The sequence below is a fragment of the Ceratotherium simum genome, chromosome 1 (assembly GCF_057802395.1).
Source record: "Ceratotherium simum simum isolate JZ-2026a chromosome 1, ASM5780239v1, whole genome shotgun sequence".
Lineage (NCBI taxonomy): Eukaryota > Metazoa > Chordata > Mammalia > Perissodactyla > Rhinocerotidae > Ceratotherium > Ceratotherium simum.
In genome coordinates, this window is record NC_141900.1 from 103,313,179 (window position 1) to 103,336,857 (window position 23,679).

At 54.9% G+C, this 23,679-nt stretch overlaps 2 protein-coding genes across 24 annotated transcripts; one reads left to right on the plus strand and one right to left on the minus strand.

The window, feature by feature from the left end:
* Positions 1–4,093: 4,093 nt before the first annotated feature.
* On the plus strand, positions 4,094–19,372 carry LRRC61 (leucine rich repeat containing 61). Of its 23 annotated transcripts, none has more exons than XM_087432700.1 (8): positions 4,094–4,364; positions 6,485–6,653; positions 7,122–7,225; positions 15,790–15,878; positions 16,898–17,021; positions 17,136–17,288; positions 17,495–17,695; positions 17,788–19,372. In XM_087432700.1, the coding sequence occupies exon 8, from the start codon at positions 17,955–17,957 to the stop codon at positions 18,732–18,734; it is 780 nt and encodes a 259-aa protein (XP_087288826.1). In that variant the 5' UTR covers positions 4,094–4,364; positions 6,485–6,653; positions 7,122–7,225; positions 15,790–15,878; positions 16,898–17,021; positions 17,136–17,288; positions 17,495–17,695; positions 17,788–17,954; the 3' UTR covers positions 18,735–19,372. The 23 variants fall into 23 exon arrangements, with proteins under 23 accessions (XP_087288826.1, XP_087288840.1, XP_087288832.1 ...); XM_087432714.1 differs by having other exon boundaries at positions 17,495–17,589; XM_087432706.1 differs by having other exon boundaries at positions 17,500–17,695.
* Positions 19,373–19,659: 287 nt separating this feature from the next.
* RARRES2 (retinoic acid receptor responder 2) lies at positions 19,660–23,139 on the minus strand. The gene is made up of 6 exons (XM_087432823.1): positions 23,061–23,139; positions 21,914–22,111; positions 21,556–21,660; positions 20,430–20,525; positions 19,982–20,108; positions 19,660–19,775 (listed from the first exon to the last, which is right to left on the minus strand). The coding sequence occupies exons 2-5, from the start codon at positions 22,085–22,087 to the stop codon at positions 19,992–19,994; spliced, it is 492 nt and encodes a 163-aa protein (XP_087288949.1). The 5' UTR covers positions 22,088–22,111; positions 23,061–23,139; the 3' UTR covers positions 19,660–19,775; positions 19,982–19,991.
* Between the last annotated feature and the right edge of the window lie 540 nt (positions 23,140–23,679).

Here is a 23,679-nt window from a genome sequence, read left to right on the forward strand (position 1 = left end):
ATTAGTCATCTGGGAATGCAAATTAAAAACACAATGAGGTACCACCACACCCAAGTGAATGGCTAAAATGAAAAAGACTGACAATACAAAGTATTGGTGAGGATTTGAAGCAACTTGAACATTGCTGCCAAGAATATAAAATGGCACAAACACTTTGGAAAACAGTATGGTGGTTTCTTAAGAAGTTAAGCAAAATTTACCATACAACCCACCACACTCACTGCTATCTTATTTACCTAAGATAGACGAAAACGTATGCCCACACAAAGACTTGTACATGTATATTCATAGTGGCTTTATTTGTGACAGCCCCAAATTGGAAATAACTCAAATCATCAACAGGGTGAGTGGGTAAACAAATTGTGCTATATTCATATAACGGAATTCTACTCAGCATAAAAAGGAATGAGTTCCTGATTCACACATCAACATGGATGAATCTCAAAAACACTGTGTTAAGCAAAAGAAGCCAGACATAAAAGAGTGCATACTGTATAGTTCCATCTATATGAAGCACTAGAAAATGTAAATCTAATTTTTTGTGTGTGTGTGAGGAAGATCTGAGCTAACATCTGTTGCCAATCCTCCTCTTTTTGCTGAGGAAGATTGGCTCTGGGCTAACATCCCTGCCCATCTTCCTCTACTTTATATGTGGGACACCACCACAGCATGGCTTGTTAAGTGGTACATAGGTCCGCTCCCAGGATCCGGGCCCAGGAAATCCCGGGCTGCCGAAGCGAAGCATTCCAACGTAACCACTACGCCACCAGGACGGCCCCATAAATCTAATTTTTAATAACAGAAGGCATATTAGCAGTTACCTGGGACCCAGGCTGAGAGGATAGCTGGGAAAAAGCAAAAGGGATCTATTACTTTGGGGGGTGGTGTGTGATAGAAATATCCTATATCTTGATTGTGGTGGTGGTTCTGCGGGTGAATAAATCTGTCAAAACTCATTGAAATGTACAGTTAAAATTGGAACATTTATTGGATCTAAATTATGCCTTAAAAAAAACAGAGATGTATTCCTGCAGGGATAAACAATTATACAATAGAAAGACATCAGAACAGAATATAGAACCTAAAAATAGACCCTACGTATATGAGAATGAAAGAAGAGGCAGAACAAATCAGTGAGGAAATGATGGACTGTAGGAGCATTGGCTCTCTAAATAGAAAAAGGTTAAGATTAATTGCTGCCCCAGATCAGGCACAAAAGTAAAGTTCAGGTGGATTAAAGACTCGAAGCAAACATATAGTTATTCTTTCAGATATTTTTGCAGGTGTCTGAAACGTTTTTTGTGGTTTTCTAGATGTTTGAAATATTTTATATTTAAAAATAATTTTAAAAATACATGCAAGTCATGAGGTAGGCAAAGATTTCTTTAAAAGGACACAAAAAGCACTAACCATAAAAGAAAATTGACAAGTTGATTAAATTGAACTTCATTGCAATGAACTGTTCATCACAATACACGATTAAGGGAGGAAAAGGCAAGAGACAGACTGGGAGAGGATATTCACAATACACACACCTGCCAAAGGACATGTAACCAGAGAATATTAACAACTCCTGTAAATCAATATGGAAAAGACAAACAACCCAATTGTTTTTAAAATGCGAACCTTGTTGAATGGGCATTTCAAAAGTGGATATGCAGATAGCCAACAGATATAGAAAAGATGCCCAGAATGGAAAGAATTAAATATTACAAGAAAAAGATGTTGCACATTTATATGCTAATTCCTTGTTAGCATTAAAAATACTTTACTGCAGTTTTGGTATAGTTAGTCCATTCCTATGAAATAAAATACAAATCAGTTCACAGTGCCAAGTCCCTGCTTTGACCCCTCCACAAGCCGGCTCCCTCCCAGGGTCTTTGAAGTCACTGTTACAAGTTCTTGTTTACCTTTCCAGGGAGGTTCTATGCATGTAGAAGGAGCCAGAGTCTTTGAAGTCACTGTTACAAGTTCTTGTTTACCTTTCCAGGGAGGTTCTATGCATGTAGAAGCAAACACGTCAAGGGATCGTTTCTCTAAAACATAACAGTCCTTAATGTGTATTTGCCTAACAACAAAGCATCAAAATACCTGAGGCAAAAACTGATAGAATTGCAAGGAGAAATAGATGCATCCACTATTACAGTTGGAGACTTTAACATCCCTTTATCAGAAACAGAAGCAAACACATACATTCTCACATATATTATATATACATACATTCTTTCCTTAAGCACATAAAAACCTACACTGTTCTCTACCTTGTATTTTTTATTTTTTGCACTTGATGATTTATCCTGAAAAATCAGTCCATATCAGTACATGAAGTTTATTTTTAAAAATCTATGCATAATATGCTATCATATGGATGTACCATGGTTTCTTTAAGCAATATATTGGGCTTGTTTTTAGACTTTTTATTCCATTCTATTAATCTGGCAGTTAATACATTGCACTGGTACACAATGTTTCAACTGTAGTAGCTTTAAACATATTTTTATATGTGGTAGGGTTTGTTCCTACCTACTCCCAACCATTACAACTCTTTGTCCAATTTTTTTCTAGCTATTCTTGTTTATTTTTCCTTCTGAACTTTAGAATCACCTAGTCTGGTTCTAAAAAGCTCTTGTTGGATTTTTTACAGAGATTTCATTAAATTTGTAGATTATTTTAGAGAAAACTGATACTTTAAGATATTGAGTCTTCCTAACCCTGAACATGATATGCCTTTCCATTTGTTCAGATATTCGTTTTGTAGTCCTTAGTGATGTTTAAAGGTTTATATTTTTCACATAGATTTTGTACATTTCTTGTTAAGCTTTTTCCATGTTTAATATTTTTTATTGCTAGTAAAATGGAATATTTCCTTCCTTTGTATTTCCTAAGTGGTGGTTGTTTGCAGATACATATGGAGAATTATGACTTCTATATGTTAATATTAAACCCAGCCGCCTTACTGAATTCTCTTATCATTTATAATAGTTTTTTTCAGATTATTATCCTGTGTCTCTCAATTTTACGATTAATTCATCCCTGGTTCTAGAATGCCTCTGGGTTAATACTGCAAAGGCGCCAGCCCTGAGCCCATTATATATGGACCCTCATGTAAAATACAACTTTAAAATCATTTGTGGCTCTTCCCATCTCCTACTTTAACATGCTGTTTGACTGAATCTCAGTTTTCTCATCCGTACAAAGGAGAAACTACTACCTCTATCTCTGAGGCAAGGAGAAAATCAAAGAAGATTAAAAACAACTTTGATAAAGTGTAATGATGTATACTTTTGTTGCAGTGGTCCTAGTTTTAGCCCAAGCTGGAGGATTAGACCAGCCTAGAGTTGATTTGCTTGGGGCCAGAGGAGCGGCACTGGAAGGAGATGGAAAAAACTGAGACCATCCCCAGGAGGATGAATAGGGAGGAATGCCCAAGGCCCAATGGTGCCCCCAGCCTAGGCCCTCAAATTTGTCTGACTCTACAGGTGGAAAGCAGCTCAGGGTAGCCTGTGAGACAAGAGTTGGGCACTTTGGTGCCCAGGCGGAACCAACACGGGAAAGAGAGGCACTCTCCGCTCAGCACAAGGAACGTGGCCTCTTTGGCCCTGGACAATTCAGCTTGGAGAGGTGGCAAAGCGCTCCAGCGGACACCGGCACACTCTTCCCCCAGGTCGCGGGCGAGGCCTTTGGGGCATCACTGGGCAGCTGGAATTTGCCCCAGCAGACACCCTGAGTGGGTTTCCTGAAATGCTGGGTGAGTCTTCAAGGCGGGAAGAGATCTCAACATGTGGATCGTTATCGTTAGTATCGTGGTCCCTTTCTGTCCGCACGTGTGCATGAGACCCGGGTCGCACTCGGTCAGACTCCCGCGGCGCAGATACCCCGGGGTGGAAGGGGCCTCGGAGAGCCCTTAGCGGAGAAACACCAGGCCACCGTCGGCCGGGAATGCACCTGACTGCTTCCTCCAAGGGCACACCGCTACACAAGCACCACGAAACAATGAAACACAGCGACAGCAGCGCACAACTTCCGGCCGAGGAGGCGGCGCGACTCCATTGCTTCCGGCCGCGCCGCGCCTGCGCACTCGGTGCCGGCCGTCGGCTGGAGGAATGTACCAACCGTGGGCGGGGGGCGCTGACGCGGGGGTCTCTGTGGGCTGTTGCTCCCGGAAGTAGCCGTTTGCGCGTCCCGGGAGCCGGAGCCCCACCGCCGGCTCTGCTGGACCCGTGGCCCCTCCCGGGGGCTCCGGCCGCTGCGCGTGGGTGCGTGGGTGGGCGCCAGCGGGTGCGGTGGGAGTCGCGCCCGGCTTCTTGGCTTCGCCTGCCGGGTCGCGGCGGGCGGCCGGCCCCATCCCGGACCCCTGGCCTTAGGTAAGCGGGGGAGGGGGTGTTGTAGGTCCCACTTCACAGACGTGGACGCTGAGACTTTGGGGGTGGGGGAGGCTTTACTGACCTGCCCCGCGCGTCGGACGGCCCAGGTGTCCCCCTCCGAGGCCAGTCTCCCTGTCGCAGTGCCCCGCGCCTAAAACACGCCAGGTGAGGCCAGAGTATAGTGGACGGCGGCTCATATCCATCACTCACTCTGTGCCAAGAACTGCCCTTAACCACACTGTTATATACCTACATTCACTTATTCCTTAACAAGCCTGTGAGGCGGGTGCTATTATCCCTGTGGTATAGACGAGGAAACCGAAGCACGCTAGCGCACTGATCACAACTGGTGGGTAGCAGCCAGGATTTAAACCCACATAGACTGGCTCTGGACTTCATGCTCTCAATGCATTATGGAAAGCAGCCTCCCAGAAAAGAGCTCAAGTATGTAGTTTAAAACAGATCTCATTTTATGTGCCTTTTGCATAATGTGAAATCTAATGATGCATGATTATTAATATCTCTCTTAGGGTTTGCAAGTAGCCAAATTTACTTTTGGGACAAAACCCAAAAATATATAGTGGTTTGCTCTACTCTTTTCCTTACACACATTTCTCTCCTCTTCCTCACCACCTTTTCATCTCCTCGCAGGTGGGTTGGTCAGGGGATGAGAAGCCGAGGACTTGAGGGCCCAGCAAGTGCTTTGAAATCCCCTGGGGTCTGGGGCTAGATAGACACTGCCCCCCCACCCGACTCCCCCAGTGCAAAAGCTGAGCGAATGGAGGGCCAGTGGGACTGGGCAGAGTGAGAACTTAGAGAAAGGGCCAGCACAGCTATTGAATGCCCAGAGTGGGCTGAGCTCTGCACAGCGCCCTGGGGTGAGGCAGGCACAAGAGAAATAGAAAAGTGGCCCCTTTCCTTCTGGACAGGCACGTGGAGGAGGGACTGGTAAGACGAGTTGGAAGGAAGTCCTAACCCGTGGAGCCAACACACATGTAAGTGCTGAGGCACCTCCCGTCTCAGGCTCAACCAGCAGGTTGGCCTCTACGAATATATGGCTTCCCCTTGGGAACCTGTAGGCTCCTGGGCATAAACTGCCTCAGTTCCTTGCACTACCCACACCCAAGGACTTGCCTGCCACCACAGCCATCCTTCCTTCTTTGCTATGTCAGAAAAAATAGATTCTTTCTTGTCTCCCAGGATAAACCCTCCCACCACCTGTGCCCTGGATCCCTCTCCCTCAGAAAGCTGCTGCCGTCAATTCCCCCTCTCTCCTGTATATTTAGCCTTACCTCTTCCCACTGCATTCCTTTTCTCTGTTTAGAGACATAGCCAAGCCTTTTCCCTCCCTTGCCAAAGCATGACCGTCCCTTCCCCACCCCACCTCGGACATCGCAAGTACCTGCATCCCCCACTTCTCATTGCACAGTCCCGGGCTCCACTGTCTTCATCTACTAAAGTGACTTTTGACCCAGTCTGTCCTTTCTGGAAAGTCTTCCCTCAGCTTCCCTAACATCACTTTAGGTTTTTCTGTGTCTCTCTCCTTTGCTTGTCAGTCATCTTTGAAGTCGGCACATCCTCTACCCTCCTCACGTTGTCAGCGTTGCCTGGGCAACCACCCTCCACTCTTCTCCCTCTGGCATCTCCCCTCAGTTTCTACGGAGACTTTTACATGCATCTGTATTTTTAGCTCAGACCTCTATCCCCTGACCCATGTGTCTGTCACATCTACTTCTGAAGATTTGTTCTAGAAAAACCTCGAAATCAGTATATCCAAAACTGAACTGTATTAGTAAATGGGATCACTAGAGAGTCCCTCTGTATCCCTTCCTCCTCCACGTCTCAACTCAAGCATAATCTGTCTCCTGAGTAGCTCTCCTGACTGTTCCCGCCCCCCTACTCCCTCTGCCATTACCCGCTCCAGCCTCCTCCCCTCCTGCTGCCCAGTGCTGTGCCTGCCTCATGCAGCCCTGCTGTGGCGCCCTTGCAAGAGTCTGTCTTGTAGTTGTCCTCAAGTGTGTGTGTGTGGTCTGTTGTGAAACGTGTCACAAGTAACTTCTTACTAATAACCAAAGTACTGGAATTTGTGGATGATTTTCTTTTTAAATTTTCCATTTTAGGTTCATTTAGATTCCAGGTTGGCTCTCCACAGCATCAGCCTCGCTGTCATCCTCATGCTTCGGTGGGAGAGAGAGGGTTGGCATCACTGTCGGTGCCATGACTGCACAAGGTCCCAGCTCTACCTGGGGAGTCTGTCAGGGGTTAAGGATCCTGAAGGAGTAGCCTAAGGTAAGCAACCCCTTACAAGATAGAATCTAAACGCCACTGTCCGAGACTCGATTCATCTCCAGGTCTGCCCGAGGCCCAGCCTCCACAGAATCAACACCACTTGTCTTGCTCTAGCCTCGCCGTGAGCCCGTTTCCGTCCTGAGCCCTGAGTGCCAGCTGGGCAGTTACTCTCCTACATTCGTATCCTTAGGGCGCAGTGCTGGCTCCTGGTAGATATTTGATGACTTTTTGTTAAATGGTGGAGTAGATCAAGAGTGTCTGCTGAATACAGACCTAGTGATGGCACAAGGCTGAGTGGGGAAGAGAACAGGCTAGTGCACTGGCATAGACTAGTAGGTCCTCAGATGAAGGCTCTGGGGTGTGACCCAGGATACAGTCCTAACACAGACTTTTTCCCTTTCTCCATCATCATCAGTGAGGGCAGGTAGGACGCGGGCCTGTTTTCAGTACCCAGTTCTGTGTTCTCAGGAGCCATGAAGCCTACAGAATCCTTCTGGAGGCCTAGAGCCAGCCGTGGTCTTCCACATTGCCCCCCTGGGTTTCCATTTCTTCAGTTATAAACAGGAGCTGAGGTAAGTCCCCTCCAGTCCTGACATTCTAGAGCGCTTCTGGCACCAGGACACTGTCTCACGTTTCATTGGCACCTTTATCCAGCCCCTACACGGCACCACTTCCTGTGGGCTTCAGACATTTAACTTAGTGGTAGCTGCCTGAGGTCTCGAGGGACGGGCTCGAGGTGACTGCCTCTTGTTCCTTCTGAGGCTCTTCCGGCTGGAAGGGGTGTCTCAGCATCACGGGGCCCACGCTCCTCTGTGGGCAGAGGCCCCTTCAGTTGCTGCTCTTATTTCCATGTGTTTCTCTTCTGACTTCTTCATGTCTCTTTTCTTTTGAGAGCCCTGAATTTGACCTAATCTCCAGGAAGATGAAGCAGGGGAAAGGAGTTAAGGATTATGCCTAGGTCTGGGGTCTGAGCCTCTGGGTGAACAGACGTCCTGTTTACCGAGACCGAGTTGACTGTAGGAAGAGCAGGTGAGGAAGCCGGAGAGAGAGTTCTGAGCCAGAGAGAGGCTGGGCAGTGGTCGGTATGTAAATGTAGTCCCCGTCAGGGAGAAGGTGAAACTGCCCTGGGAGAGTGTAGAAGAAGGGACCTGGGAAGGAACCCTGGGAAACGTCATTGAGGGACAGGCAGAGGGAGAAGGACTAGAACCGAGGCTGAAAAGGAGTTGCAGGTGAGAGGAGAACCAAGAAAATGTGGGGTCCCAGGGCCACGGGAAAACAGCATTCCAACTGCAGGGTGTGGGCAGGTGCTTTGGATGTTGCAGAAAAGTCCCCTGGAGGTGGTGCCAAGGCGATTGTTGGGGACCTTGGCAAGGAGCCAAGGTTGTGGGGGGCGGAGCTAGAGAGGAGTGGGGTTTGAGGGGAGTGGGAGGTGGGAAAGTATAAACAGCCCTACCAGAGTTTCTCTGTGATGGAGAAAGGAGAGGGAGAGGACACTAGGGCCCTGGCTTTAGGATCCACTCCATCCTGTGTTCCCTGGTGGAGGCTGACTTCTAGAGAAGGAATTTCAAAGAATCTAAGCAAGGCCCCTGGCTTAGGCAGCCTCAGGCTGCATTACTCCCCGAACGCTGAGAGACAGGACCAGCAGGCTCTGCTCCCTCCTGGCCTGTTCTCTTCCAGGGCATCTGCTTGGCCCCTTGGCGAAGTCAGTCCCCTTCCTGGGGTCACCCAGCCTGCGCCGTGCTCCTTCACGCCCTGCACCGTGGCTCTGGTTTTATGTGCACGAGTCTTTATTCACGTCTGTCTCTCCCGCCAGCCTGGAGGCCTCGTGTACACAGGGCCTCACCTGCTTTATACTGTAGCCACAACACAGGAAAATTGCCAAGTGCCTACTAGGTTCCCAGTAAACGTTGAAAAAAAAAAGAGAAACATCAGTTAGTTTGGCCAAGAAGATGGACACAGAAATCACTGGTGTGCAGAGGGCTGTGGGGCTTTGGTGAGGGCTGCTCTGGTCGGTCTAACTCTCGAGGAATCAGGCTTAGCCAAAGAGGTTAAGGTCTTGAGAGTTTTGTCCTGGGGCTGATTCATATTATCTCACTATACCTTCCATCGTCTCTCTCCTCTACCCTCTGGGCCTGGCCTTCTCCCTCAGTGGTTCCCAAAGTTGAGTAGGGCAGCTGAGAGCCATTCTTTTCATCTTGCTTTGCAGCCTGGGCCCATCTTCTCATTTCTCCAAGTTCCTAAGCATGTTGGAAGTAGAAAAAGTCAAAAAGCCCCCCAAGAGACATACACCCTCAGGATCAGTGGGGCAGGAGCCCCCTGTGTGTGCTGACACCACCATGACCAGACTCAAGAGCCCCGCTGCTACCCTGGCTTCTCCCAGCCCTGAGTTCAACACCAGGGCTACCAACACCTTTCATGGACTTGGCTGGGGTGCCAGGGGGCGCCTGCCAGAGACTGAGGTCAAACTTGAGTTTGTAGATGTAGACGAGAAGGCCGGCAGTGGCCACAGGAAGATCAGACCCTCCGGCTCCCAAAAGGGGAGTGAGAGGGATCTGTTCCTGCAAAGGAAGAAGCCCTCCCTCCTCCCCAATAGCTTGTTGGTCCCTTCACCTGTCCAAGTTTTCCTGGAAGAGCAGGAAGAAGGTGCCCTGGGCCTATGTGTCTGTAGTGAGAAGAGAAGAGTGTGTTCCCTGGGGAGGCTTGGTCTTCACCCAGCTGCCTCCAGTGCAAAGTGCCAGCCCAGCCCTGGGCAGAATAAGCCAAAGGGAGACTCTAGACTCTGTGGTCTTAAGTCTGTGCTTCAGCAGAAGCCCGTTGTGCAGCCTGAGAAGAAGGTGTCCAAGCAGAAGGCACGTGGACGGAGAGAGGAGCAGGAGCCCGCAGGAAAGAAGTGGAGGGATCCAGTGCTCAGCTCTGGCCAGGCCCCTGCTGCCCCAGCACTGGCCCAGGCGACCAGGCTGGACAGGTCAGAGGTGGGCCAGCCTAGTGTGAATGAGGAGGCAAGGCGAGCTGACATCCTCATAGCCTGTCTGGCCAGAGAAGTGCGGCGCCTCAAGAAGTGGAAGAAGAGACATTTGCTTCCTGGTGTGGGGGAGAAGTCACCCTTGCTGAGCCTCCAGAAGCCGCCCTGCTTGAAGAAGCTGGTCAGAACTATCAAAGCAGAGACCAAGGGCTGGGCTTCTCCCAGGTGTTCCCCGGGCCCTCTGGACACCACAGGTCAGAAGCCCACGTTGGATGTCAGACGGTTCTTTACCGTCGACTGCAAGAACATCTGCCACATCACCTGCACTCTGTGTCACGCCAGCATCAGACAGGGCAGAATTAAGGGGCAGTCCCAAACCTCAGGCCTGGTCTGTCACCTGGTGAGTAAGCATGGGCTAGAGAGGGAGAGAAGGCCGGCTGCAGCCAGCCCCGGGGAGAAGCAGGCAGGAGTAGGGGAGAAGCAGAAGGGCCTGCCCGCAGGTGCCACCAGCCTGGCCTGTGAGGGAGTCCCGTCCCCAAGATGCTGTCCAGATGCCTCACCTTTGGAAGACAGTGACAGTGATGGGCAGCCGACCCCCGGCAGGCCTGAGCAGCTGTTACTGGATCCACCACTCTTGCCTGCTCCCACCAAAGATGAACCTGCTGCTCCTCCCATGGCAATCGGGGAGGACAGGGGTGGCATATATGCCCCCAACCAGCCCCGAGCACAGGCCTGGAACCACAGCATCGCCGAGTTGCTCTGCAGCCTGGCACTGCCACTCTCCTTTGTTTCGTCCCCACCCTTCAGAAAGTTTATGGCGCAGGTGGATCCTTGCTACCATCTGCCATCTCCAGCCTTTTTCTCTGATAAAGCCTTGCCTCTGCTCCACGAGGCGATGGGCGAGCAGGTGTGTCAGGAGATGCAGTGGGCTGAGGGCAGCCGCCTCCACCTCACTGTGTCCAGGGCAGCCCAGGTCTCAGTCGTGGACTATGTAGCCATCACTGCCCACTGGGGGGTGATACAGCCGGGGAGCCGGCAGGTGGTGGTGGGGAATCTGAGGAAGCGAGCCGTGCTCTGGGTCCGAGGCCTGCCCCTGGAGAGCACTCTGGAGGACCGGCAGCGGGAGCTGCGGGAGCAGGTCAGCCTGTGGCTTGGCCGTGGCTCCCTGCAGCCAGGCTTCCTGGTCTCGAGCGGCTGCCCCAGCCTGGAGCAGACAGTCAGGATGGAGGGCTACACCCAGGTCCCTTGCTTTGCCCACTGCCTCGACTCCCTGGTGAAAAACTTTCTGTGTCACCATCATAGCGTCCAGATCATCCTGGGCACAGCCAGGGCCATCTGCAGCCATTTCCAAGGCTCTGCAGAGGCCCGGCGGCTCCTCACCCAGCTGCAGCGGCAGTGTGGCCTCCCGGCCCAGCAGCCCTTTTGGGAGCTCTCTGACCACTGGGTCTCCACCTACCGCTTGATGGAGTGGCTAGTGGAGCAGCAGCAGCCACTGCAAGAGTATGAGGAGAAACACCAGCTGGGGAAGGCCGAGACGGCCCTGTCGGCCATGTTTTGGAGCCTGACGGTCAGTCTGGTTAAGCTCCTGCAGCCTTTCCAGGTGGTGTTCCGGGAGGCAGGCGCGGCGCAGACATCTTTAAGCCAGGTGCTGCCCCAGCTGCGCTACCTGAATATTTTCCTGGAGCAGGTGCATGGGCACTTCAAGGAGCAGAGCGGCGGGGAGATGGGTGCAGCCGTCCGGCTGGCCGAGGGCTTGGCCCTGCAGCTCTCCACAGACTGCCAGCTCAATGAGCTCTTCCATCGTGAGGAGTTTGTGCTGGCGACCCTCCTGGACCCCCGCTTCAAGGGGAAGATAGAGGCCATCCTGCCTGTGGGGGCCGACATTGACCACTGGAAGCAAGTTCTTGTGTACAAGGTGAAGGAGATTATGGTGTCTGAATACTCCTTGCCTCCCTCCCCCTCTCTGCAGAGCCCCAGGGCTGTGCCTGTGGACGCTACCCTGAATGGCGGAGTAGCTCAGAGCCCCGGGGCCGAGGGGAAGGGCCTGAAGGAGCCTGTGCAGAGAGGCAGCAGCTCTGGGTCTCTGCTCCTGGGCCAGAGGGAGAAGAGCTTGCTGGAGCAGCTGGAAAGCGTAGGGCTGCTGGCGTCCAAGAGGAGCGGAGCCTCGCTCGTCACTGAGAACCACCTGGCCAGCGTCATCGTCAAGAAGTACCTGCGTGAGAACGAGACAGTTGGCACCCAGGAGGACCCACTGGCTTACTGGGAGAAGAAGCGGGAGGTCTGGCCAGCCCTGGCAAGACTGGCCACTGTCTATCTGTCCTGCCCTGCCACGGGCGCCTTCTCTGGAAGTGTCTTTGCCTCCCTGGACAGCCCTGCCATCGTGGAGCACAGCTCTCCTCTCTCGGTGGAGACGGTTGAGCATCTCCTCTTCTTGAAGAGCAACCTGGAGAATTTCCCCAACTACACCCCCCCACCCCTTATCTTCCCTGGTGGAGACCTGGCTGAAGGGGAGCAGGCCAGTGAGTCTGACCTCATGGTCTGATGCCCTCAAAATCTGCCTGTAGGAACTCTGTAGTAGATAAAAGGAGAGAGCTCAGTGTTGCGTCCTAGGCCATTAGACAGGGACAGCCAGAATCTTAAACCTATTTGGAAAGAATGGGGATGGTTTCTCAGTTCTTGTCAGATTGCCATTTGTTTTTCAGAGAGATGTCATTTTCCATCCCCCCATTGCTTAATTTATCTCTAGCGGTGTGTGCATAGAAAAGGTTTCCTCGGTTCCTAAGTGACTGTGAGTTGTACTTTGTAGTTTTATAAATGGTAATGCTCTTTTGAAATATTGGTGGGTATTAAGGGCCCTACGTGCAGCTCGTTCATGTGGGTCAAGGGGTCCTTGCCTGGAGAAGTCTGCTTCTCAAAAAGTGGCCGGGGGGCCTGCCCGGTGGCGCAAGTGGTTAAGTGCGCGCTCTCCGCTGCGGTGGCCCCGGGGTTCGCCGGTTCGGATCCCGGGCGCGCACCAACGCACCGCTTGTCAAGCCATGCTGTGGCGGTGTCCCACATAAAGTAGAGGAAGATGGGCACGGATGTTAGCCCAGGGCCAGTCTTCCTCAGCAAAAAAGAGGAGGATTGGCATTGGATGTTAGCTCAGGGCTGGTCCTCCTCACAAAAAAAAAAAAAAAAAAAAGTGGCCGGGACAAGGGGAGGCGTGGGTGCTGGCAGGTGGGCTATGTACTCAGCCTCCTATAGCCTGGGTGAGCCATGGAAGCTCTTTCAGGAATTGCTGTCACTGTAGAAAGAAAGAAATCCTAAGGGAGAGCAGCCATGGTGAGAGGGAAGTGTGTGTGTGTGTGTGTGTGTGTGCGCGCGCACAGACCCCAGTCTTCTTGGGGTCTGGACTTTCCCATAGATCCCAGAGTGGCTGGAGAACCTGACTGATGGGACTGCCCAGCCAACGAGGGTGAGTGCGCTGAGGCGAGCTGGGACATGCAGTCCCTAGATGTTGTTCTCACCTGTAGTTGTTTCCAGACTGCTGGAAACCTTGGAGTTTCTTCCTTTCTATGGTGAAAGCTTATGGTCAGAGCTTCTATGGCTTCCCCAGGCTCTAGGGGGCCGAGTATTTATCCCACCTACAGTGCCCTCCTTGTCCCTGGCCACTTTTAAAGGGCAAGTCCGCTACCTGGAAGTGACAGAGGATGTGTATCAGACCCACCAGTAACCCAGAGTTCCTCCAGGGCAGAGTGCAGGACCGGACCCGAGGGCGTGGGATCAGGGACTGGTGGGTCAGGTGGGAGAAGGAGCGGGAGAGGAGCAGTGTTTGGGGCAGGCCCGTCACACCCCACAGACGTGAGTCTAGCTCTCCCGAGGTGCAGGGTCACCAGGAGAGGTGGCTCTGAGGCGGCAGGTTGGTAGAGGCAGGGCAAGGCAGGCCCCAGGCCTAACTTGTACTTGGGCCCTGGCCAGGGGGTGAGCCTAGAGGCCTGTCCCCCTGCCCCCCCAGAGGGGTCGTCTGTCCTGTGTCACTGTGACCAGTTCACTACAGGACATTTGGAAGTTACTGAGAATGTAAGGAAGCAGGAAAAATTAGCCATAATCCTTCCACTCAGCCTCTGTTAATGCTTTGACATATTTTCTTTTTTTTATCTTGAGTTGACACTCTCTGTACTATTTACTGTGCTGTATTTTCATTTTAACAGTGTAGTAATAACTGTGTGTTCTTAAATAAAGCTTTGTAGAGATCTGTGTAATGGTTGGAGGAGCATGATTTGAATGAGAGTGTGGCCCCCGAATTGGGGCTCAGGTGGGCTCTCCTCCGCCACTGCTGTGGGAGGGGATGTGTTCACGGGAGTGAGGCCTGTCTGGGGAGGAGCGGGACAGCGAGCACTCCAGCGTCCGCACTCTAGGTCGGTCAAGTGCATTTGGGTGGTAAGGTCAGGGCTGCCCTGCACCCAGCCCTGGACCTCTTCTTGCCTCCCGTCCTTAAATTGTACATGCAGCTCGAACTTTAATGAGGATCACCTGAGAGTGTCTTAAAAAACACGGTGTGCTGTACGGTGTCCTATGCCTCCCTCCCAAGTTCTGATTCAGTAGGTTGGGTGGGGGGCAGGAATGTGATGTGCCCTACAGCTGCCCTAGGGGCGTCCTGCTGGTGTCTGCTGCCATCCCTTGAGCTGTTAGGAGAGGCACCGTCCCCTTGCTCTTGGCGTCACTGAGCTGGCTCTCCAGTGTTTGTGGAGAGGGGGAGGCCTGGAATGGAGGGGCAGCGGGGTGGGGACACAAGAGAAGGATGGAGAGGAGTGAAAGGAAGAGGACTATCTGGAAGCTTGCCGTCTGAGCAGTGGTTCTCAGCGGGGGCAGTTTTGTGCCCCAGGGGACATTTGGCAGTGTCTGGAGACATTTTTGGTTGTCTCAGTTTGTGGGGGGATTGCTACTGTCCTCTTGTGAGTAGAAAACAGGGATGCTGCTAAACATCCTACAGTGCACAGGACAGTCCCCACAGCAAAGACTGTCCACCTCCACTGTCAACAGTGCCAGGCTTGAAGGAGCCTGCTCTAGGCTGGGGATGGAAGGGATGGGGCAGAGGTAGGGTCTGCAGTTCACCGAAGCGGCCAGGTGACCGTCCACCTGAGGCTGCTCTGGGTTGAACCGTTTCTCCCCTAGACTTAGCCCTGCCATTCCCGGGCTGACTCACGGGCATCATTTTCTGGCTCATTTCCTGCGTAGGTAAACTGAGACTCGGAAAGGTTGGCTGAGCAGGGGAAGATGGGCCTCCTCAGGAGATCTGAGTGTCAGCTGTGTCTTGGTCACAGTCTCATCCACATAACTGAGTCCTTTTCACAGACTCACGTTATGGGCCAAGGCCTCTGTTTGCTCATTTCCATAGCAGGACCAGCATGACTCCTATTTTTCAGAGAGGAATGTTCAAGTGGTTGGATGTAGATGAGCCATTCTCCCATCGTGCAGGGCCTGCTGTGCTGCCCGTCTGTGCGTTAGCTGGGTTTGCAGTGGTGGGTGGGCACTGGTTGGCCTCGGTTCTGCCCAGAGCTGCCTGCTGAGGCATGTGGAGTTGAGGTAGGACGCTGGAGCAGAGCAGAGGTCATGGACTCCCGGGAGAATCAGTGTTTCCACCGAGACTGTGAGGTGCTGTCCTTCATCTAACCGTCTGACTGCTGGAGGGCCCGAGGGCTGGACCCAGGCCGGAGTGCTGCAGGGTCATGGGTCTCCTGCCAGGCAGGACTTGGGAGCGTGGAAGGCCTGATTTCCAGTTAATGTGATCTTTCTGCGCCGCTGTTTCGTCTTCTGCGAAAAGGGCTCCTCCCAGCTGTAACGTGGGGAGCGCATATGCAGTTCTCCCTCCTTTCCCTCTGTCTGCCACTCCCCTCCTTCCCTCCCTTCACAGCCACCATCTCCATCTACACAGTCACTGACCCCATTCCACAGGGCGTCACTCCCGAACCCTCATGGTCCGGCTGTGGCCTCACGAAGCCTGAGACTGCCCCACCCGGCGGCCGCGTCTTGTCTGAGTGCAGTGGGGTGTTTAACCGTGTTGTTCGCGCTCTCCTTGAAAGCCTCACATTTTCTTCTCCCTCTGGCTGCTCATCAGTACCCTTTATTCAGCCTCATAAATGTTGGTGTTCTCCCTGCTTTAGCCCTTGACTTCTCTTTTTCACTGTACCCCAGGGGTTCCTGACCACTTTCACTCCCAAAATAGTGTGTGGCTGGGAAGGATATGCATATTCGTGAAGAGAGGCCTACAGATGCTTAAAGAGGTCTGTGTCCCCAAAAAGGCCTGCCCGGGGTGCTGCATGCTCTTGCTGGGCACCTCTCTGCAGAGGATGCCCAATCCCTTCAGCCTAGAGCTTCCTTGGTCCTCCTAGGACCGATGCCACACAGTCACCTCACACTGGTGGCTTCTTGCCCCCCAGCCTGTCCCGTCTACATCCCACATGTTTGAGAAGGGAGCCCCTGCATCCAGTCATGTGGCCGGATCCCTGAAGTTGGTCTAGACTCTCCTCCCTCCCCTCCATCACTCATTGCCCTCGGTGGGATCCTTGTCTCGAATGCTTTTATGGCGGGTTTCTAGTGCCCAGTGCCCCTCGTGCACCCCCACCCTGTGGGCTAGAGCAGCTTTAAGCAGATGCAGAGGTGAGTGCATCATCACTGCTCGCAGACCCCAGCAGATCCCATTTGCATAGAGTAAGCCAGACTTCTTAGGAGATGCGTCTGATCACTTTTGGAAAGGAGTGAGGTAGAAATGAAGAACGAGCTAGAGGGCTGCAGCCTAGAAGGGAGAGAGCTAAGTAAAGACGTGGGGACCCCCTGCTCAGAGATGGGGTGGAGAAGGATGGGGAGAGGGGGTCAGATCTGTTAGCAGCCTCCGCAAGTCCCTGGTGGGGGTGTGGGAGGAACTCTGGGCTGGTTTCCCTGGAGAGGGGGAAATAAAAAGTGGCGTTGATTATGTAAATACAGACTTGGGACTCTGGAGGCCCAGGTCTGTAAACAGCAGGAGTGAATGGTCTCATGGTTCTTTGCAGGCGTCACCCTGCCTCGCCTGGGCCTGGCCAGAGTCTGCAGGCTTGGGAAGCTGCCACTTGGAGCAGAGGTCCCTTGTTGTTTTCCTCCCTGCCGAAACCTTGAGCCCTGTGTGGGTGGCCTCGTCCCTCATGCTCCACAGTCTGGCACTAGCACTTGGGCTGATGCTGCCCCACAGCCACTGGGGACTGGAAAGGCCCCTCCCTCCCCTGCCTTTCTGGAGCCAACTTAGGTGCCACCCTGCCCCTCCCTCCAGGACAGCTGCCTTGACTGCCCCCCCGCCCACCACTGGCCCTCTTTGGAAATGTCATGTTTGCAAGTGGGACTGTGCTGCCTGGCAGATGGTGACTGATGCTGTGCTGCTGGTGCCAGACTCAAAAGTGAGTTTTGGTGGGTGGGGGCGGGGGGTGGAGAGCAATGGCGTGGGGACCAGCAGTGCTGCCACTTGCCGCCTGCCCCCCAGGCTCACCGTCCCCTCTCCCGCTCAACCTCAGTTTCCTCGTCTGAGACTGAAGCCAGAGCCCTCAGGCCTGCAGCTGCAACCAGAGGTCACAAGTTGGCCCACGGAAGCCGAACCCAAGCCGGAAACCAGGTTGAATTCGTTGCTACCGTTAAAGTTTGAGTCAAGGACATTTTGAGAGAATAAAGTAAGGGGCCGTGCGCTGTATGTGTGTGTGTGTGTGTGTGTGTTTGCATATGCACACCTGTCCAAGGAAGGAAACGAGATTGGTGATGAGGGTGACCTACTATCTATTCAAAAATAAATGTATTTAAAAAGAAACACCTCAAAATTAGAAAGGCTAGATCATGAACAGTTACCCAAAAAGGAAAATAATGAGATTTTGCCCCCCAGTGCAGATTTGGAAAATGGGAAGAATTGGTAACACTGGGCCTGAATTCCGTCCAGCACGGCCATAACCACCAGAGCCGAGTCGGGGACCCCCACAGGTGAGGGCCTGTGCCTGGCCCACCTCACTCAGAGGGGCTCTTCCCTCCTGCACCTTGGACTTGGTCCTCAGGTCTTGCCACGTCATCTGGGTTTCTGGCCCTGGAGGTACAAGCTGGGTGGTACTTGGTGCTGTCACCTGCTGCAGGGTCACAGGTGCTCAGGAGAGGCCTGCTTACTGTTTAATTGTCTCTCCTTAGGGACCTTCTGGCCCTTGAGTGGGGGTGTCGGAAACAGGCCTCTGGCACTGGCCCAAGCAGAGTCGATGGTGCCTTCTTTGGGGTGAGCAGCCAGCTGACTCCCAGTGGCACCTGCATCCCTGTGACGGAACTGCCAGGGCCCAGGCCGCCTGGACCGACTTCATCTCATGGAGCCTCAGGAGGAGAAGCCAGGAGAGGCTGATGGGGTGCGTATCACGCCCCAGCTGCTCAAGGCGCGCTCGGGCGAGTTTGCCCTGGAGTCCATCCTGCTGCTGAAGCTGCGGGGCCTGGGGCTGGTGGACCTGGGCTGCCTGGGTGAATGCCTGGGCCTCGAGTGGCTGGACCTGTCGGGCAACGAGCTCACCCAGCTGGGCCCACTGGCCTCCTTGCGCCAGCTGACTGTGCTCAACGTTGCCAATAATCGGCTGACAGGGCTGGAGCCACTGGCCGCCTGTGAGAACCTGCAGAGTCTCAATGCCGCGGGCAACCTGCTGGCCACCCCTGGCCAGCTGCAGTGTCTGGCCGGACTGCAGGACCTCGAGTACCTGCGCCTCTGGGACCCTCTGGCCCGGCTCAGCAACCCGCTGTGTGCCAGCCCCTCCTACCGGGCTGTGGTCCGAGAGCTGCTGCCGGGCCTGAAGGTCGTCGATGGCGAGCGTGTGACAGGGCATGGCAGTGAGTTCTACCAGCTGTGCCAGGACCTGGACAGCTCCTTGCACCGCAGCTCCAGTCCGGGCCCCAGAGCCACAGAGGCACAGCCCTGGGTGGAGCCCGGGTACTGGGAGTCCTGGCCTACCCGGAGCAGCTCCATCCTGGAGGAGGCCTGCCGGCAGTTCCAGGACACGCTGCAGGAGTGCCACGACCTGGACCGCCAGGCCAGCGACAGCCTGGCCCAGGCCCAGCAGGCGCTCAGCCCTGCGGGCACCACCTCGTCCTTCATCTTCTGAATGCGCCCCATGGCTGTGGCCAGAGACAGCCTGGCACGTGACTGTGGGGTTGGCACTTCGTGGTCTAGCTGCCCATGTGTCCCCTCCTGCCTCTGCACTTGCCTTCACGTTTCATCATGATGGTCACTGGCCCTGCAAACTGGGCTCTTCCTGAATCTCTGTGCCTAAGAGCAGCCCCTCCCTCCCTCTCCTACCTCAAGGAAAATCCACACCCTCCCCCCACATACTTCAGGGACACACCTCTTGAGTGGCCTGTAGCAGGTGGAAGGGCCCTCCAGCAGCAGCTGGCATAGTGTGAAGCTGTCCTGCCACCTACACTGGGCGCCTGGGAGGAGGCCCCGTGCTGAGCCCGTGTCCAGATCTGCTCCACTCCTGGCTGCTGGGGCCTGAGATTTAGTGGAAGAAAGTTGCTTCTTCCTAAGGCTAAAGGTGAGAAGGGCAGGATGGCGTGCCTCCTGTCGCAGCTGGCCCTGGGAGAGGACGTGGGCAGGGCATGGAAGCTGGCTTTACCCACCTTCAAAATTTGCCTGTCCAAATGACCCTGTGCTGTGGGCCCCCTAGTCCTGTGTCTCCCTGGGGCCTTCACTGCCCATTCTCCCCACGCTAATTCCTATTAAATATTTCTGTTTTAATTTGCATCACTGCCTGTCATTTCAAACAGGTGTGCTTGGTTTTGCCAAGCGTGAGCTCCTGAAAGCAAGACGAGGCCCCTGCCGCCTCTGGTCTCTCCTGCAGGAAGGAGGAGGCGCACACAGGAGGCCCCCTGCCCTCTGCTTTCTTGGTGTAGACAGGTAGTATCCTGCACCCCCTGGGGGCCTTACCTCCTCCCTGTAAGACAGGAGCATCCCAGGCTTTCCTCTACTGGGGCCTCCTACCAGTTGAGCTGAGGGGAGGGAGGGGATGCAAGGGGAGGAGAGAACACAGCTGGGAGAGCAGTTTTATTATCTCGGGATAATGGGAGTGTCCTCCCTGGGCATAGGGAAGGGAGGGCAGTCTTTCACTGGTTATCTCCCACAGCTGTCCGGGAAGCCAGATGAAATTCTACAGGAGAGGGGGAAAAAAAACAAAATTTGGATGTGAGGGAGGCTGTTTTGGTCCCAGTCCGGCTCTCTTCCCAGTCTCCGAATCCCTCTCCTCCCTGCCTCCTGCAGCCCCAGCAGCCGAGCATCAGCCCACTCTTCCATCCCACACCCCGCCCCAGGGCTGTCCCTGCTGCACTCTGCCCTCCCTCCCTCCTGGCCACCTACCAGTGGGGCCTCAGCTGGGGGGCAGGGCCCTGGAGAAGGCAAACTGTCCAGGGAAGTAGTAGCTGCGGTGGTCCTCGCTGGCCCGCTCCACCCTGCTGCACTGAGCCTCCAGGTGCTCCTCAAGCTCCTGCCAGCACCAGCAGCTGCTCAGCCCGGCAGGCGGTGCTGGGGGGCTGGGGGACGGGGGGTGCCCCCCAGGGAGGGTGCTGGCATCCTCTGCCATGCCCATCTCTACATCCTCCATGGAATATCCGGGCCGGGCCCAGAGCTCCTCCTCACCCTCCCCACCCCCTCTTCACCCCCCTCTCCACTCTCCACCTCCTTCACCCTCCTCACTCCTCCGTCGTCCTCCGGGCTTCTGCCTCTGACCTCTCCCATGGGCCCAGCTTCTATGCATCTTACCAGGCCCCTCCCTAACCTCTCAGCCTCCTTCTCTGCCCACTCTTACCAGTTGAACCTGTGTCTCTATGGGGCAGTGGACCATCCGGCCCAGGACTTTATCCTTCGAGTCCAGCTTGATGCAGGCCAGGCATTTCCGCTTCCTCTGGGGAGGGGGGCATGGGGTGAGGGGAGGTATGCGGCTCCACGAGGGTGGAAGCTGGGGGCTGCCTGCTGTGGGGATCGTAGCCCCTGGCAGGCTCTAGAGCAGAGGGGCAGGCAGACCTGCAGGCCAGCTGGTTTCAGGTGCACCGCTGGGACTGGGAAATTTTAGAAGTCAACCATCCTGCGGTTTTCCAACTATGGAACTTTGTGAGTGAGTGAGTGAGTGAGTGAGTGAGTGAGTGAGTGAGTGAGTGAGTGAGTGTGTGTGTGTGTGTGTGTGTGTGTGTGTGTGTGTGTGTGTGTGTGTGTGTGTAGGCAGGACGTCTCCCCCAGATGGGTCCACCCTACCTGACTTCCACCAGAGGCACTGCTGTCATCTGTTATATTTACTTGCATTTGTAAGATCTGATTTGAACGCAAGGGTCCTGGCATAAAAGTCTGGAAAACCGCAGTGTAATCTAGTCCATCCTTTAACAGATGGAGGGAACTGAGGCCTTCAAAGAACCTAGGAAGTCACAGGGCTGGTGCTGGGCAAAGCCGGAGCTAGAGTCCAGATCGGATGATTGTACTCCCGGCCCACGGATCTCCCCCATGGCAGCGATTTTGTCTCCAAAGTGGCTGATTATAGTCAAGCCCTATTATGAATCAGCCCAGGCTGGGCCATTTCCACTTAAAGACTCACAGAAAACGGGGAATTCACCAGGCCTGGGTTGGGGGCCAGACCAACCCGACCGTGGGCTTCTCCCAGTGACCTGAGGCCTGAGAGAGGAACTCTGATGGAAGGTGGACCCACTCTGAAGAACATACGTCCTCTGAGGAGTAGCCCGACCCTGCCCCCTCCTGCCTGTCCAGGCCCCCAGCCCAGCCACAACCATCACAAGCACAGGCTCAGACTGAGCCAGGTCAACTTCTAGGGTGGCTGCTCCACAGTGGGGTCTCCAACTTCAGAGCTTCTCGCTGGATCTCCACCCAAACCCCGATTGTATAGACTCACACAAGCACGTGCGCATCACACAGATGCCTTCACTCACCCCGTGGGCCTTGACTCGGCACTCAGCTTTCTTCCAGTCCTTCTTCTGGCAGCTCGTCTGCTGGAGTTTAAATTCCAGCCTCACAAAGGTCCCCGCTGGGAAGAGCTGCCGACAGACAGACAGACAGACAGAGGAAGGCCAGCGGCCAGCTGAGCGGGCAGAGCAGTTCCTGGATGTGACCTGTCCCACCTCCCCACAGTGAGACAGCACATCCAAGGAGGTGGCTGGGGTGGTGCCCTTTCTCCGGAGAGCTTGGTGTTCACAGAGTCCAAGCACGTTTGCTCCTGCTTCCTGGGACGGTGCCGGTCTCCTGGCGTGCGGCCCTAACCCCCTCCCCTCCCTGGACGGTGCCACTAACCTTTTCCGTGGCACTGTCCACACTGGTCTCCTGGAAGGCCCACTGAACACGTGGGTGCTTGTGGAATTCCTCCAGGGCCACTTGCAGGCCCTGGTGCTGGGCCGCCGTGAGCTCGGCCCTGCTGAAGTGTGCCGTGCCCAGCCACAGGGCCAGCGGGATCAGCAGCCGCCACATGGCTTCACCTCAGTCACGCTGGCCCTGCAAAGGGTGTATCTGTGACCCTCATCTCTTCATGCCAGCCAGAGGAGCCACCAACTCCCTGGCCCCGCGGCTGAGGTGGGGGGCATGCCGAGCAGAGCTCTGGTGAGGTGGGGGGCATGCCGAGCAGAGCTCCAGGAGGGGGAGGGACGGGATGTGCCCCTTTGCGGAGATTCCCTGGAAACCCCCTGATCCTCCTGCTCCTCCCCACCCTGCCCCCCACTGCTCCCTGGGGAGGTGCTGAGTCCTTTTGTCCTCGGGCCAACAGTTTGGGAAGCAGTCCTGTGGCCCGCTGTGGCCCTTCCCCCCTTTTCTGGCCCACTCTGTCTCTCCACTGCAACTCTGACCCCTCTCCTGCCCGCTGCCCCCAGAGCCCCTGCTTCCCCCCACCTACGCCTCTCCAGGTCGCCATCCTCTGCCCACTCTAAGTGTGTGGCTCCTGGGGTCCCAGCCCCTGGCCCTCACCCCCCCGCCCCCCAGGCTAACTTGGGGAGGGGGAGGAGCAGGGCATAGGAAGAGCTGGAGGCTGAATATTTTGGGGAGGACGTAAACACGTGGGAGGGGCCCAGAGCCGGGTGGGAAGGAGGAAGGATGCTTAACCCTCCCTGCCTGGGGCTGCCAGTCCAAATGGGGGGTATCGCCTCCGTCCCACCCGTGGCTGCTTCTTCAGGCAGACTCTCCCTCCTTTGCCTTTTTTCTGGGGCATTCCCCACCACCCATCTCCCAGCCCCTGTGATCCTGTCCCCCAAGCCATGACTGGGTCCCCTGAGGGGTGGACCCTCCCCCTCCCCGAGGACTCTGTCTGTACGGGTGGTCTTAGATGTGGAAACTGAGGCCCCCTCAGTGAAGGCAACCAGGGTGTTGCCTCAGCGAGGGCTCACAGACAAGGTGACCGGTTTCGCCCTTGGCCCGCCCCCTCTCCTCCTGTCCAGCTGCCTCCCCCCCTCACCTCCTTTCCGGAGCCCCGGGGTCTCTCCTACACTCCTCGCGGCTGACTCTTGGCCAGGCCGTCAGCCTCTTCCCGGTCCCCCCGCCCCGCCACCGCCCCTCCCTCCCGCGGGTCGGCCCCCATCTCCTCCCACTCCCACCTCCTGGGCCCCCTCCAGCTTCCCGCACAGCTGAGGCTCCTCCCCACCCAGTCAGGACCGGCCTCCTGGGCAGCATGCCTCCAGCGCCTTCCCTCCCTATCCTAGCCGCCTGCCTCGCCTGGGGCCAGCCTCCTGACCCTGACCCTGACCCTGGCTGAGCCGCCCTCCCTTCCCACCTCCCGCTGGCCCAGGAGCCCAAGCATTCGGCACCCGCCGGGCCTCTTCTCCGTGGGCTATGGGATTGTCCTCCCTGCCACTCTGCCTCCAGGGAGGGCTGCCCTTTTCTTAGGCCCTTCCCGGGTGACCAGTACCCAGCGGCCCCCGGACACTCATTTCAGGAAATTCTTCCCAGAAGTACAGACATCCTCGAATCAGATGAGATCTTGAGGAGTCTCCCTCCCCCTGCCCCCCAAGCCCTAAAGCCACGCTGAGAAGGAAGGCATCTCCTTTGGAGATGACCGTGGTGTCAGACAACTTATT

Bases quoted from the DNA above. Each gene is read 5' to 3' on its own strand.
- RARRES2 (XM_087432823.1), bottom strand. From the start codon at position 22,087: ATGTGGCGGCTGCTGATCCCGCTGGCCCTGTGGCTGGGCACGGCACAC. The intron at 21,661-21,913 runs GTTAGTGGCACC...GTCTGTCGGCAG, and splicing joins TGGACAGTGCCACGGAAAAG to CTCTTCCCAGCGGGGACCTT. The intron at 20,526-21,555 runs GTGAGTGAAGGC...CCCCCTCCCCAG, and splicing joins GCCGAGTCAAGGCCCACGGG to AGGAAGCGGAAATGCCTGGC.
- LRRC61 (XM_087432632.1), top strand. From the start codon at position 8,897: ATGTTGGAAGTAGAAAAAGTCAAAAAGCCCCCCAAGAGACATACACCC.